This window comes from Balaenoptera ricei, chromosome 3 (assembly GCF_028023285.1).
Source record: "Balaenoptera ricei isolate mBalRic1 chromosome 3, mBalRic1.hap2, whole genome shotgun sequence".
In the NCBI taxonomy this organism is placed as follows: Eukaryota; Metazoa; Chordata; class Mammalia; order Artiodactyla; family Balaenopteridae; genus Balaenoptera; species Balaenoptera ricei.
In genome coordinates, this window is record NC_082641.1 from 158,048,435 (window position 1) to 158,064,426 (window position 15,992).

Genomic DNA, 15,992 nt, shown 5'->3' on the forward strand with positions numbered 1-15,992 from the left:
CCTATTCCTACCTTAGCACGAAGCCCCTGAGGTTCATTACTGCTTTTCATAACAACAGGCAGTTTTCCCTTTTTAAAAATTAATCAATTTCATTGAAAGTAGTATCGATATTATCCTCCAAATACTTAAGACTTCTAACAGCCAGTGCCATCCAGCTCACCTTCAGGATCTAAATTTTACTTTAAGAATCTAACACAAGAAGTTTATTTCTTGAATGCAAGCACCATTTCAACTTGCACTTTAATGTTTTCTAATATTTCAGTACTAAAACGAGAGTTTTTTAAAACTCATTGTCAGAATAATGAAAGGCAAGGATAACAAGATTTATGATCGCCATCACATAAGATAAATAGATGAAAAACAGAGAAACAAAATGACAAACAAAACTCCTCACAACCACACAGCAAATACGTGGTGGATCCGTGAGAGGAATGTAGGTCTGCTGACACACCTCCTGGACATACTTTATATGTCCTATGATGCTTACAGACTCCTGAAGGGATCTACAAAAATCCACGGATCTTTGGCATTTGGAAAACAGTGTAGAATGCAGACAATGTTCAAAGTCAAAGAGAGGCCAATCATTTATCTAAATGACTGTTCCCAATGATCTTTTTTATTTTTGTTGGTTATGACACATTACGTTAGAATAATTTTAGATCAGTGATGACACTCACTGAAATCTCATATAGATGCAAAGTTTTATATGAGACACGAGAAAATCCCTGAAAAAAGAAAAATTAAGCTTATTCCTGTCGAGAGTGAGCAACCTTAAGGATCTTTTTAACTATTTTACAGTTCAGGAGTCATATTTCACTTTGGCATCAAACTTTAGCTCTTGGGAAATAAATTTAGGAGAAAAAAAATCTGCATATAGAATAACTATATATAATTCTAATGTTTCCAGTGTCAAGTAAAAACTTGAGGTAACCATCAAAATTTCTATCAAGACTGTAATAAATTATAAGGTGCTGTGCCCACAAGAAACTTTAGGAAGATGGCCTAATAGAACTGACTATGTAAAGCGGTGTGATTTATTCTTCTTTTAAATGAAATCAGTGAAATTCATCTAGGAGGACGAAGGAAGAAACAAGCGGCCCCCCCCCCCCAGAAAGCAAGCTGAAGCCAGCAGGATCTGATAAAGAACCAGTCGCCTTCCGTTACAACACTCGCAGCATCTCGTTTTCCCTTTTTCTTTTCGTTTTTTTAAACACAACCCATTCTCCCTCAAGAAAGCACACACAATCACCACACTCATTTCTCCTCTATTCCAGCTACGTCAAGACCACATTCACCAACACTGTCCTTCGTGGATCAAAGATACGTGACTATAAATTTAAAAGTAAGGAAATGCTTTAAGGAACCATTTTCCTCATCAATTGTATACTAGTTTACGCCAAATCTATATACAGCTTAATATTAATTTCCCTATGGGAGATTTCTGAAGACATTAAGCTGAATGATCAATTCGGGATTTCTTTACAGAAAAAATATTTACAAATATGAAGATTAAATATGTAGGTTTATATTCTCAGGTTATACTGTGCCATAGATGCCTGAATGTACTGTGATACCAATATAAAATCACAAACATAAAACCCACTTTCCAAATGAAAATGTCAACAAAAATTTTAGGTCAACCTAAGCAAATAAACTTTCAGGATGCAGTTAAAACAGTCAAATATCTAATGATAATAGTAAACATATTCATCTGGTTACACACATTTAAAATGGAATACATGAGAAGATAACGTTAATTTGGAAATACTTCCTTCCACCCCCAGCCACTGAAATAATTTTATTCACTCTCTTTGCGCACATCTTCAATATCAATTCACCAAAGGAAGAAGATGTGCCATTACTTTATGTATTACCAAGAAATAAAAAAATATATACCAATTAAATCACGCCATTATTTATTCACGTATCCCAGTTTCAGTGATGTTAAAATGTAAAAATACAAGTTAGAATTGGTATTTCACTGTGACAGAAGAGGAGAGAGGTTATCTATACTTTTGTTTAACCTGCAGATAGAAAAGTAATCCTACTGAATTATATTAAATAAGAATATTTAATGCATATGCGTTTACTTATATTTTTACAGAAAGAAAAGTATATGGGCAATGGTAAACATATTACAAACATATAGAAGAAACAAATATAAAAATATATTCACTATAACAAACAAGGGTATAAGGGACTATTAAATCTCCATCTGCTTGATCAACGGTCTGAATGTGTGGGGGATGGAAAGATAAAAGTGAAGAAATGTGGGATGATTAGACAGTAAAATGAGAAAGGAGCTGTGTCTCTACGTTTTAATGTATGTATTTATTGGGCCCACAACAATGTACAGTCCTGGGACAGAATGTGATAGATACTATAACAAAAGCACACACACACACACAAAAAAAAAAAAAAAGGAAAGAGACATTACTACCTAAGAGAGGTCAGTAAAGTTTTTTTTTTTTCCCCAAAAAAAGATAACAATTAAAAGGGGTCAAATCCCCACAAATGAATAAGGGGAAAGAAAATTTTAGTCAAAGAGAAAATACTCAGAAAAAGCAGATAACAAAAAAGCATTCACCTCCTAATTCTAAAGCCCAGTTTTAAAGAAAACAAAGAGTTAATTAAATCTACTAATATCAGACCAAAAGTTGGAAATATCTTGTAAACTCTAAGTTTGCCAACACATTTTGAAAGATTTATAAAAAGTAAAAATAACTCCGTTTTCATTACATAAAATTTCAGGTACTAGTAAGCTTTAAAAGCAAATAAAAAAACTTAAAAGGTCATATCCTCGAGCCATGAGGATTTAAGCCTAGCAACTATCTTCCCTAAATTCTCCAAATACCACCAGAGAAGTACTTTCTCTTACACATGCACGCGTGCAAATAACACCACAGACTAAATCTCACTCCCGGCATGATGGGAAAACGACCCCATTCTTTGTGTTCAAGCTCAGTTCATTATGTTGATCTTGAACTACAGAAGTATAGATTCCTCTCACTTACCAAAATGAGGTTAACAGTTACTGCTGTAGCAATTTAGACAGTTAATTCAGGGGCTAACTACCTTGAGCCTGAATTCTGAGCAAACTGGGAACACCCTTGCTTTAAAAAAAAAAATCAAGCAGCTCCAAATCTTATGAATACATCATATACCAGTTGTTTAATAGAGCCAGTTGTTTATAAACCAGAATGTAGTTCCCTTGGAAACATTATAAACACAGGTTAAGTTTTCTTGCTAGTCCACAAAATTTAAGTTTAATCATGATGTAAAAGCCTAGAACTAATAGTTCTAGATGAGGTCTGGAAAAGACAGTTAGCAAAGAAAATGAAAGCAACCATCACAAAGCAGAAAAACTAAGTTTCCTCCTAATAAAAACCTAATATAAATCTACTTACGAGACTGGCCCCAAAATGTGCTTATGTACCTATACATATGTGTGTGCATATGTGTGTGTGCGTGTGTGTGTATGTATGTAAATAACAACACTGATTCCTGGTTCTCTTGCCTTTGTCAGAATAGTACCAGTAGCAGCACACTATCCTGGCTTTCCCTCTCCATTTTACATCTCCATCTACGCTACAGTTCTAGGACCTAAAATTAGGAGCCTAGGATCCAAAACAACCTGCTAGCCTTCTATCCAAACAACCTCTCAAGCCATTATCATTTAATACTGGTCACAAAAATTAGAAGACCAGACTTAAGAGTCTGAAGTTCAACAAGAAGCCCCTTTTCCGTAATAATTCTGTATCCTGGGGCACACATTAATTGAGTATGTTAAGTATGACTTCCCAGGAGAGCTCAACCAGACCGCAAATGGAAACCTCCTCACTGAAATTTCTAGGTACCGGCAAGCTGTGGAAGAACGCCTCTGCCAGCATTGCCTACAGAGGAAAAGTCCGCTCCTTGCTGGAGCTTTCGTCTTCTGAGGCTAGATGATAAACTCCTGGAAGGCAGAGATTTTGTTTGCTTTGTTCCCTGTTGTGTCCCCAGAGCCCAGAACAGTGACCAGCAAATAAGAGCCTTCATAAGTAGAAAAATTCATTCATTCATTAATGAAGAAGGAAAGGGTATATACTTTGTGGCAAAGAGGAGAGTGAGGTACAGGAGAGAAAAACTAAACTCACAGATTGGCTATTATTCTCAAGAGCTTGATAACTACAAATCTTACTAACAGTAGTGTTTTTACAGATGCATATTTAAAGGGAGAGTAACCACGTAAAAGGAATAAGGAATAAAAAGAACTTTAGGGTTTTCAAAGATTAAACATGTCTAAGAAAACATGTCCTTTCTTCTCATCTTTTAATCCCTCTTATAAATTTCAAAACACAACCCCAAATGAAATCTACATCCATTAAAATTCCAGTTTTTATATTCCCACAAATCAGGAAATACAGTAAATCCAAATTTCTTATAAATTATTTAAGTTACACAATAATATTCTATTATTCTTTACATCACTGAAAATTCCTAACTTTCATAAACCAAAGGCAATCCTTGATACCTAAATTATGTGAAAAATCAGAAGATGGGTGTCATTCTCCAAACATAAAAGTTGCTAAGTGGGATGCTGAATGTAATTTAAATAAACCTCACATTAGAGTAAAAATTGAGGATTTCTAGTGCAAACACCAAACTCTGCAGATTCATTAGTGCTTCTGTATCAGAAAAAAAAAGGTAATAAAGCAAATACAGAAGCAAAATTATGCACGGGGGATAATGCTCCCAGTATACTGCCATGGCATGGGTATTTAGCTAAAGGGACATGAGTGAAAGAGCAGACAACAAGCAATTCTTTCAGGAGTCTGAAAAGATACTACTATCAGAATTTCATCAGCCTACATTACTAAACATTTTAAACATTATGCCAAAGAAAAGGCTATTCATCGTGCATCTAAATAGAAACCATAATATGCTCACTTGAGAAGAGAAATATTCAATTTACATTTTGGGTTCCTCATGCTAATCGAAATCAATCTACTTATATAACACGTCAATCTTTAGGTTTGTTTTTACTATTATTTTCTCCCTTAAAATCATCTGTGGAGACTATCCAGAACCGCCAGGTGATGACTTTCTTGAAGTGTCAACCTGGGTAGGCTACAGCACCCAGTTAACTTAATCCAACACTAATCTACATGTTGCTATGAAGGTATTTTGCGGATATAAGTAAAGCCTACAATCCATTTAAGTAAAGGAGATTACTATCCCAGATAATCGAGGTGGGCTATCTCAATTCTTTGGAAGGCCCTAAAAGCAGGTTTCCCAAGGAAAGAAAAGAAATTTTGCCTGCGGACCACCGTTCTGGCCCATGCCCACGGGAGTTCTATCCTGCAGGTGATCTCCTCCTGACAGCTTTCCCATACACATTTCAGACTCGCTTAGCCAGCTGCTGACAGTCATGCAAGACAATTCCTTGTAATAAAACGGATATATATGTATCATATATATATAAATATATGTATGTATCTCTCCTACTGGTTCTGCCTCTCTGGTTGAACTCCAACTGATACACACCACAGTACGGAATATAAATTTAGAAATAGTACTTCTTCGATTTAATTGGGAAAAATATTTTGTATTTGCAGATGTATGGGTAGGCCTACATAATCCTCGTTTTAAAATTGCAGTAGCTCAAGACACTCGTACAACACTAAATCATCTGACAGGAACTACCATTGTTCTGGAAGAGCAGTGTAAGGGACTATTTGTTTTTCTCAAGACCACAAAGAATAAGTCTGGGAATTCTTCATGATTTAATCTAAACCTATTAATATTGGAGAATCTTACATAAGTACTAGGAAATTTTAAAAGAATAATAAGAATTTTCTTTAGCCCAATGATAACATTCTGCTGTCATTTTTGCACTTAGAAGGTGGCTGAACACCCAGTAAAAATGCATGCTACTTCCTGAATCAGGGTGTGGCACTACAGCTGCATCGCCTGAGAGGCTACTACTTAAAGGGCACTCCAGCAAAAGAACCACCACATAAAAGATGGGCTAGAAACCAAGAATAAGACAATTATATCCAACAATATCAGAATCTTAGCAGAGAGAACACATACTTTATCCACAAGCAATGGACCTAAGAGGTACTGTTCAACTGGATATATAACCGGCTGGTCTTTAATTCTGATCAAGCAAAACCCCCAGCAAGCCCCAGCAGCAGCAAGAGTGGCAGCAGCAACTCCTCGAGTACACAACTGTAGCCTTACTTAACACTCACTTTCCCAGGAAGTCCCAAACAAACCCCCCCGACGGTGCAGGGACAGAAATGTGGCGTGGAAGGTACAAAGTGCGGGAGGCTGGCTTTCTGGGAAACAGCATGGCCAAGAGGGACATGAACACAGACAGACACAGAGACCAAAACCCCAATGGAATAGGACCAGGATAAGACACGCCAAAAGAAAGGTGAAGAAACTCAGATGAGGAATGACAGGGAGCCAGACACCCACACCCAGGAAACAGTGGAACAGCAACATAAGAAGCAAACGGTTAGTAAGAAACACAGCAGCCACGCACACGCAGCTCAGTACTAAAACTCTGGGAAGAAAAGGCATAAAATAATTCCAATCATCTTTTATTCCCCTCTTAAACTATGCTGCTCAATAACAAATTACAAAGCCAGTAGCAATTGAGTTTTTAAAACTGTTTCTTTTCTCGGTAGCCAGGAAACTGTGTGTCGAATCTTAAAAGAAGATTACAATGTTACATGACCAGAGGACAAAATTCTATAGTACTTGTTCAAATTTATAAGTAATATTCTGTGGAAAGAACAGATCATTTACAACTCTCTCCCCAAATGTGAGAAATATAGTGGCTAATAAAAGCTATCTGGTGTGCTTTGGATATCAAATATAGATTTAATTCTATTTCTTACTCTCGTTCAAATCACGTCCATCTCCCAAAATCAGTACTGGGTCCAAAAATGAATTGAAACATTTTTCAAGCAAGGTATCTGGAATAGCAAGCAATAATTTCAATGCAGAGTTCTAACACAAAAAAATCAAACTGAAAAATAAAACTTTATCAAGAAATTTCTTTTCTGAAAGACTGAAATACATTTAGTGGGAAGTCACTAATCCATCAGAAGTATCGTATTTTAAAATCTATGAAATTAAGATTTGAATAAAAGTCTGATTTCAAAAAATAAATAAATAAATAAATAAAATAAAAATAAATTACATCTATGAAGTACTGCTGTTGATTTCAGGGTGACACAAAAGCAAAGAAAGGCATGTACTTATGTAAGTATGTAACGAGAGAGTGTGTGTGTGTGTGTGTGTGTGTGTGCACGTGCACGTGTGCTGGGGGTAAAGATGCAGTGCAAACAGGGAAGACGTACAAAAAACATACATAATCTAATCTTGAGACTCTGATAATTTGTTAATTCTGACTTAAAGAACTTTATCCACCCATCTTATCCAGAACCAGACCAGAAAACACGAATAGAGTTAATATCAAAATAAGAGGAAACAAATGAGTAGGTGATCAGCTCATTCATTCACACTTTCAACTTAGTGAAGAAGAATTGTGAGGGTTGGACTTTATCCTTTTAGTTTTTTGAAAATCAAAATTCTATGGGTACAGAACAAGAGGAAAAAGTTACTTCTAGGGGAAAATATCAAGTCTACCAATATCCTAAAAATTTAAAACTTAGTAAACAACTTATGAAAGTAGTCTACTACTTCCCAACGTTCAAGAGCATGAAAATAAAATACTTCTAAGAATCAGGCTCAAAGGAGTCACACGGATTAATGACTTCATTCTGTCACTGCCAGTCTCTCTGACTGTTCAGAATACAGTGATTAATGCAGTGCTACTGGAAGAACTATTTCTATGCACTTGTGAATTTATGTTAAATACATGGTGTAAAGGAAGAGGCCAAGAGGCATACGCTTTATCTTTCGTACAAAATACCCTAACAAGAAAAAAAGGCAAAGAAAATTCCAAGAGAGCTATCTGGCTGGTTCTGTTTAAACAAAGCTCATTCTGAAGAAGTCAAAGTCAGAGCTCAATAAAAAATCACATCCAAGTCTCCTAACTTGTCCTCAAAATGTCCCTCCTTCTAAATTTGACCTATGTACCAATGTAATAGCTTGCTTCTCCACAATACAGAGTCTAAAAATTCACAGCCCAAAAGAGCAACGGCTCAACATAAAAGGTCTAAACCAATTAAAAATTTTAACTCCTTAAACTTGAGGTTCATTTGTTCCTTACACAGATAAATAAATAATGAGAGAGCAAGTGGCTATCTGCACTCTCTTGATTAGCCAGTAGAAAACTTTAACTTCTTAATCAATGAATACTTTCTCTTTCCAATCAATGATGCTGAAGTCCATAGCTTCCCAATCTATTCCCACTCCGTGTTGCCATTCAGAGACTGCAACAGTGAAGCTACACTGACTTAGAATAAAAAGTAGGTAATAAAGTAAATTCAGAGAGGCAGATATATTGGAAAAATATGTCCCGAAAAGTACATAGTTTTAAAACCATCCTTCAACCTCTCTAACATAGAGAGTGCCTCTTCAGCTTCCCTTTCCTTACCTTTCCAACTCAGCAATCTTCTTATCTTTGTCATTCTTCTCATTTTCCACCTCCTTCAAGATTTCCAAGAGGCGGTCAACTTCTGCCTGGGCCTTGCTAGAGTCATCTTTGTACCTGGCAATCTCTCTCTCCAATTGCTGTATTCGATCACTCATCTCTGGACTGGCTCTGGCTTCCGATGCTGCCTCGTGTGCCTACAAAGAAAATGTCCAAATTCTATCAGATATACATACAGTGGCAGTGGGCAAACCATGTCCCCAGAAGCCACTTATACTCCAATTTCAACAGGGGATTATCAAACATCTAATAGCTAGTCTTCAATTTATAAGGTTCTTCTCTGCTTAAATATTACATAGACAAAATATCACTACACAGTTACATTTTTTTTTTAATAACTGGAAGTTTGTACCTTTTGACCACCTCCACCCATTATACAAACACACACACACACACACACACACACACACACACACAGCCCTCCATTTCTGACAACTACCAATCTGGTCTCTGTATCTATGAGTTCAGTTTTTGGTTGGTTTTTGGTTTTTACATTCCACATATAAGTGAGATCATACAGTATTTGTCTTTCTCTGTCTGACTTACTTCACTGCCCTGCTTTTAAAATGTAATAATGCTAGGGAAGCACTTATCTACTAGAATGGGATAAAATCTGAAATATGATATTTAACAATTATTCTGGGTCTTACATTTTATTACTAGACTCTTATCTCAATCTTACATTAGGAAATATGCTCTCATTTATTTTAAGACATTTTTTTAAAGTCAAAGGGATTTTTATTTTCAATAAGGCAATTTCCAATATAAATTAAGTTGAGAAACAGACATGATAAAATAGTCAAATTCATTCAACATCTAGCAGAACTGAAAAAGCTGTATAAGACAGGTAATGTTGTTAATTAAATCTCTGTGATCTACTTTCAAATTCCTGGGCATAGGTTAACTTACTGATTCCATAAACAGTTATGTGTTAATGAATAAAACTAAAGCTGATTCCCAAATATAATTAATAAATTGTTTTTATTATATTTTTAGATTTTATTCTAAACAGCAAAATTCATACAAATACCTTCATAAAACAAGAATGAGTAGGCCTGTTCCATACAGGAAGCTACTGGAACTTCAGTTCCAACATGTAAAAAACTCAGAAGTCATCATACTATTTTTACAAGAAAAAGTTGAAAAACAGAAAATCAATGAGTTTTCTAGGACCTATCAGAGAACTGAGGTCACAGGAAAAATTACCCCTCCGACATCAAGAGACACTGGCAAACCCACAGAGCTGAAGCTGAGATCTGCTCACCTGGAGCAGAAGCTGTGAGCAGAAACACTGAAGTGGTAATTTTAAGGAACTGCTGGGGGCTGAGTGTGGACGTACAAGCAAAAGAGTGAGGAAAGTCCCAGGGCCGGCGGTTTTAGCGGGGCCCATACTTTCATGGGCTTTAATCCAGGAACCACACCAGGGTCTCACAGTGAAGAGCCAACAAAAATCCCCTTGTGGTTCTGGCTGCAGGAGGGGAAGAGTAACAATTGTGAAATATGCCCAAAGTGTACTCTATCCAAAGACAGAGACTCCCTCAGGAGTAAAAATTTTAACAGAGCTTTGTCCTACCTGGGGAAAGGGCATTTCTCCCACTCTCGCCCCTGCTAGTAAAAAATAAGACTCATATATTTGACACAGATGTTGGAATTACCAGACAGGGAATTTAAAGTAACTATGATAAATAGCTAAAGGCACAGGACTTCCCTGGTGGTCCAGCGGTTAAGAATCCATCTTCCAGTGCGGGGGACACGGGTTTGATCCCCGGTCAGAGAACTAAGATCCCACATGCCGCAGGGCAACTAAGCCCGTGCGCCGCCACTACGGAGCCCCCACGCCTCAACTAGAGAGGCTGCATCCCACAAACGACAGAGCCCATGCGCTCTGGAGCCCGTGCGCCACAACTAGAGAGCCCGCGCATCACAATGAGGATCCCGCATGCCACAACTAAGACCCAACACAGACCAAAAAATAAATAAATAAAATAAATAAATATTTTTAAAAAATAGTTAAAGGCGCTAAGGGGAAAAGGAGACAACACCCAAGAGTAGAGGGGCAATGTAAGCAGAAAAATGGACACTGCAAAGAAGAATGAGAAGGAAATGCCACATATTAAAAACATGGAAGATCTTGCTTATAATGTGGAATCTGAAAAAGGTGAACTCAGAAAAGCAGAGGGTAGAAGGGTGGTTGCCAGGGGCTGGGGGTGGGGAAATGGGAAGATGTTGGTCAAAGTGTACAAACTTTCAGTTATAAGATGAATAAGTCCTGGGGATCTAACGTATAGGATATTGACTCTAGTTAACAATGTTGTGTTGCATACTTGAAATTTGCTAAGAGAATACATCTTAAAAAGTGTTCTCAACAACCTAAGTGTCCATCAGTGGATGAATAGATAAGAAAATGCGGTATGTACGTATGTGTGTATGTATACACACACAGGAATATTACTCAGCCATAAAAAAGGGGGGAAAGTCTTTTCATTGGCCACAATATGGATGGACCTTGAGAACGTGCTAAGTGAGATAAGTCAGACAGAGTAGATAAATGTCATTATGACTGCACTTACATATGGAATCTAAAACAAAAACAAAAAGACCAAGCTCACAGAAAAGACCGGTAGCCTGCCAGAAGTGGGGAGTCAGAGGTGGGCGACATGGGTGAAGGGGACCAGAAGGTACACATTTCCAGTTACAAAACAGTAAGTCCTGGGGATGTGATGTACAGCATGGTGACTATAAATATGTGCTGCATATGTCAAAGTTGCTAAGAGAATACATCTTAAAAGTTCTCATCACAAGAAAAAAAATTTATAACTATGTATACTGATGGATGTTCAATAGATTTACTGTGGTGATGATTTTGCAATATAAACAAATATTGAGTTGTTATGTTGTACACCAGAAACTAATAAAATGTTATATGTCAATTATACTACAATTTTTAAAAAGTGTTCTCACCACACACACGAAAAAAGGTAACTATTTAAGGTTGATGAATGTGTTAATTAGCTTGACTGTGGTAACCATTTCACAATGCATACATAGATGAAAGCATCATGTTGTACACCTTAAATATCTACAATTTTTGGCATTGAAAAAGCTGAGGAAAAAGAAAAGAGTGAAAATGTATATTGCAAACTCTAGAGCAACCTATATTTAGGTTGGAAGAGGGCGTTGTGGGAGCAGTGTAATAGGAAAACATCACTAATTAATTAAAATGAAAAGTTACAGTTGTCCAGAATGAAAGAAGGGAAAATACGAAAAGTAAAATGGCAATTAGCAGAAAAACAAGTAATAAATCAGAGGAGGGGGAAGCCACCAAGTCCTCTACCCAAAGATAACTTTATTTTTTCTCATGAACCTAAACACAAAGTTTAAGAGATCATAAAAATGGCCAGCTATAGAAGTATCATAACAAGGAGATTAAAAATAAACAAAGAGAAAATGTGGGATTGCCATAAATAGGCGAGTTTGGAATATTAGTGAATAACATTTATTACTCTTGACAGTTACTGCTCAGTTTCATAATCCTAAATACATCTAACAGTCTTACCTTCAATATTCCAGTATTTAATAGAAAATTACCTCCACTTCTTTAGTGAGGGGGAAAAAAGTCAATTACCAAATCTGAATTAGTTAATCTCAAAAAAAGTATTTTCCTACTTATTCAAAAGTAACTTTAAGCTACTGGATTTTCTTCCTTTCCTTAGCTTAAGAATATGACTTCATTTCTGGCATACTCTAAATAATGATTCATCACAAGGTGTTCATGCTGAACACACCCAGTATATGTCAAAAGAACACCACCAAGTCTCAAGACTAGGCTGGGCCCCCTTCTCATCAGTAATCACATGAACTGGACCCAGTTAATCAGAGTTGGTAACTCAGAGATAATAAGTATGAAAGTGCTTTGAAAACCACAAACTGCCATATAAATATTAGAGAGGTGTAAATCAATGAAATGGATAGTAAATACCTGTACCAAATTCTAATATTCACCGGTATGGGTGACTATCACTGTTAAATTATCTCTTTCCAGGAAGCCTAATGCTAATAGAAGAAAAATATCAGATAACTGAGATTTTTACATTGTGGTCTTACATTTCATCTACAAAGGAGCTGCATATTTTAATCTTACTCTGAATTGCCAATTTTCTAAGAGTTTGGGGACTCTCAGGAGTAAAGTAAAATAGGATAAGAATGCCAAGAGAATTAATCAAGGTATAAATGGTATTTTGAATTTTAGGAGATTATTACTCCACTGGTAAGTTATTCCATATGGACACTATAGAGTTTTCTACTATGCTGTTATTTAAGGCAAAGCAAGAACAGTCATCAAGACAGTATGGGACTGGCACAAAAACAGAAATACAGATCAATGGAACAGGGTAAAAAGCCCAGAGATAAACCCACTCACATAGGGTCACCTTATTCTTGATAAAGGAGGCAAGAATATACAATGGAGAAAAGACAGCCTCTTCAATAAATGGTGCTGGGAAAACTGGACAGCTACATGTAGAAGAATGAAAGCAGAACACTCCCTAACACCATACACAAAAATAGACTCAAAATGGGTTAAAGACCTAAATGTAAGGCCAGACACTATCCAACTCTTAGAGGAAAACAGAGGCAGAACACTCTATGACATAAATCGCAGCAAGATCCTTTTTGACCCACCTCCTAGAGAAATGGAAATAAAAACAAAAATAAACAAATGGGACCTAGAAACTTAGAAGGTTTTGCACAGCAAAGGAAACCATAAACAAGATGAGAAGACAACCCTCAGAATGGGAGAAAATATTTGCAAATGAAGCAACTGACAAAGGATTAAACTCCAGAATTTACAAGCAGCTCATGCAGTTCAATATCAAAAAACAAACAACCCAATCCAAAAATGGGCAGAAGACCTAAATAGACATTTCTCCAAAGAAGATATACAGATTGCCAACAAACACATGAAAGGATGCTCAACATCACTAATCATTAGAGAAATGCAAATCCAAACTACAATGAGGTATCACCTCCCACCAGTCAGAATGGCCATTATCAAAAAATCTACAAACAATAAATGCTGGAGAGGGTGTGGAGAAAAGGGAACCCTCTTGCACTGTTGGTGGGAATGTAAATTGATACAACCACTATGGAGAACAGTAGGGAGGTTCCTTAAGAAACTATAAATAGAACTACCATACAACCCAGCAATCCCACTACTGGGCATATACCCTGAGAAAACCATAATTCAAAAAGAGTCATGTACCACAATGTTCATTACAGCTCTATTTACAATAGCCAGGACATGGAAGCAACCTAAGTGTCCATCAACAGATGAATGGATAAAGAAGATGTTGCACATATATACAATAGAATATTACTCAGCCATAAAAGGAAATGAAATTGAGTTATTTGTAGTGAGGTGGATGGACCTAGAGTCTGTCATACAGAGTGAAGTAAGTCAGAAAGAGAAAAACAAATACCGTATGCTAACACATACATACGGAATCTAAAAAAAAAAAAAAAGTGATGAAGAACCTAGGGGCAGGACAGGAATAAAGACGCAGATGTAGAGAATGGACTTGAGGACACGGGGAGGGGGAAGGGTAAGCTGGGACAAAGTGAGAGAGTGGCATGGACATATATACACTACCAAATGTAAAACAGATAGCTAGTGGGAAGCAGCCGCATAGCACAGGGAGATCAGCTCAGTGCTTTGTGACCACCCAGAGGGGTGGGATAGGGAGGATGGGAGGGAGATGCAAGAGGGAGGAGATATGGGGATATATGTTTATGTATAGCTGATTCACTTTGTTATAAAGCAGAAACTTAAAAAAAATAAATAAAGCAAAGCAAGAAATTGGAAAAGTTTTCTTTAACCTTTTTCAACTGCGAGTCCATCTTCAGACACTCTTCCTTCTTCTGCTCCAAAGCAACTTCTAGTGTCTTAAGCCGTGAGTCCTTTTTCAATCCTGCGGAAGCCAGGGAAGAAGCATGCTCTTTCAGATCCAAGAGTGAAGCCTAAAAGAAGCAACATACATCTAGAATAAATACTATTTATTAACAAAATGGAGATTTAAATCCTTAAATTTATTTTCCTGGTGGTTTGTAGTTTCTTTCCATTAGCACATACTGACATATTTCCACTTCAAGAACATGAAATACAGAACAACAACATTAGCTCTGGCTTTCAAGTTCTAACTAAAACAGAATGAATTCCCAAGAAATACCAACTGAATAGTGACTTAAAGAGCTCTACCAATACATATCCATTCCCACAAAATAAATGGAAGTAGATCAAGCTTTGTGAATGTAAGCAGTCAACCTTAGTAGCTACACTGACTTTTTTCTTCTCTTCTAATTTTGGAAGAAACATTCTATTAGAAACACAAATTCCCATAAATTTTCCTAAAGATATTAGAAAGAAAACCCTGAGAATGTCCCTAAAGCTCATTATTATCTGATCACAAGGCATTAGGCATTTCTGCTATTTAGGTGACATCGACAAGATTCTTCAAAAGTAAAATCAAAGTCTATTAAGTCACCTAATTGGTCAACAATCATTTAAGATTTCTCTGCCAATGCTGAGGTGATCGTTAAGAGCTGATGTAAATAAACTGTCCTCCTTGTGCATATGCCGTTCGTCTATCAGCTTTCTCACCATTAGCACAATATTTCTCCAAATGTAACTGGAGAAATACTGTTATTTTAGGATCTGTAAAACGTCATTAGCAAGTAAGAAGCCAACTCATAACAGTTGCAAGAGGTAAGAGGTAAGACTTAGGAAAGAAATGATTCCATCTACTATATCTCTGCAAAGCTTCCTGAAATAATCCCTGCTATAAGAAGATTCTTTAAATCTTCCAACAGACCCTTTTTTTATACGCATTATGTAAACACCAACAACATATACACACAATGCACTGGCTAAGCAAACCAAATAATTCCATTTTGGTGATCTTGACCTCTTTCTCTGAGAGGTCGCCTTGCAACAGGCTGACTTTTTCTTTCAGGTCTTTAAGATCTTTTTTGTAGTTATCAATTTCCTCCTGCTTTTCTTGCTCATCTCGCTCCCGCTGGTCCTTCAAGCGTTCGATTGTCCGCTCCTGATAAGAGAGTACATCAATACATGAGAAAATTCCTTTCATACTTCTATCATATGACTGCAATTCAGCTTCTAGCTGATAAAATTTCACACTTCCATCCTCCATTCAAAAGACAGTGATAGGTCGTTAATAACTGACCTTGTAAAGAATTCAACCTTCCAACCTATCTTGCCCTAACATACATCTGGTTTTGTTCTTTTGATTCCCCTAGGTTTCTTTTCCTATAACCTTAATTAGTATTAGATGTCCCTAGAGTATTCTTTTGGAATAATCTCATT

At 36.7% G+C, this 15,992-nt stretch overlaps 1 protein-coding gene across 1 annotated transcript in view; it reads right to left on the reverse strand.

Moving 5' to 3' along the window:
- The window catches only part of LOC132362763 (ELKS/Rab6-interacting/CAST family member 1-like), a 128,126-nt gene that overhangs the window by 21,761 nt on the left and 90,373 nt on the right, over window positions 1-15,992 (reverse strand). The window contains 3 exon segments of the mRNA XM_059917737.1: window positions 8,558-8,751; window positions 14,489-14,629; window positions 15,574-15,714. Of these exon segments, the coding sequence (XP_059773720.1) occupies window positions 8,558-8,751; window positions 14,489-14,629; window positions 15,574-15,714 (476 nt within the window).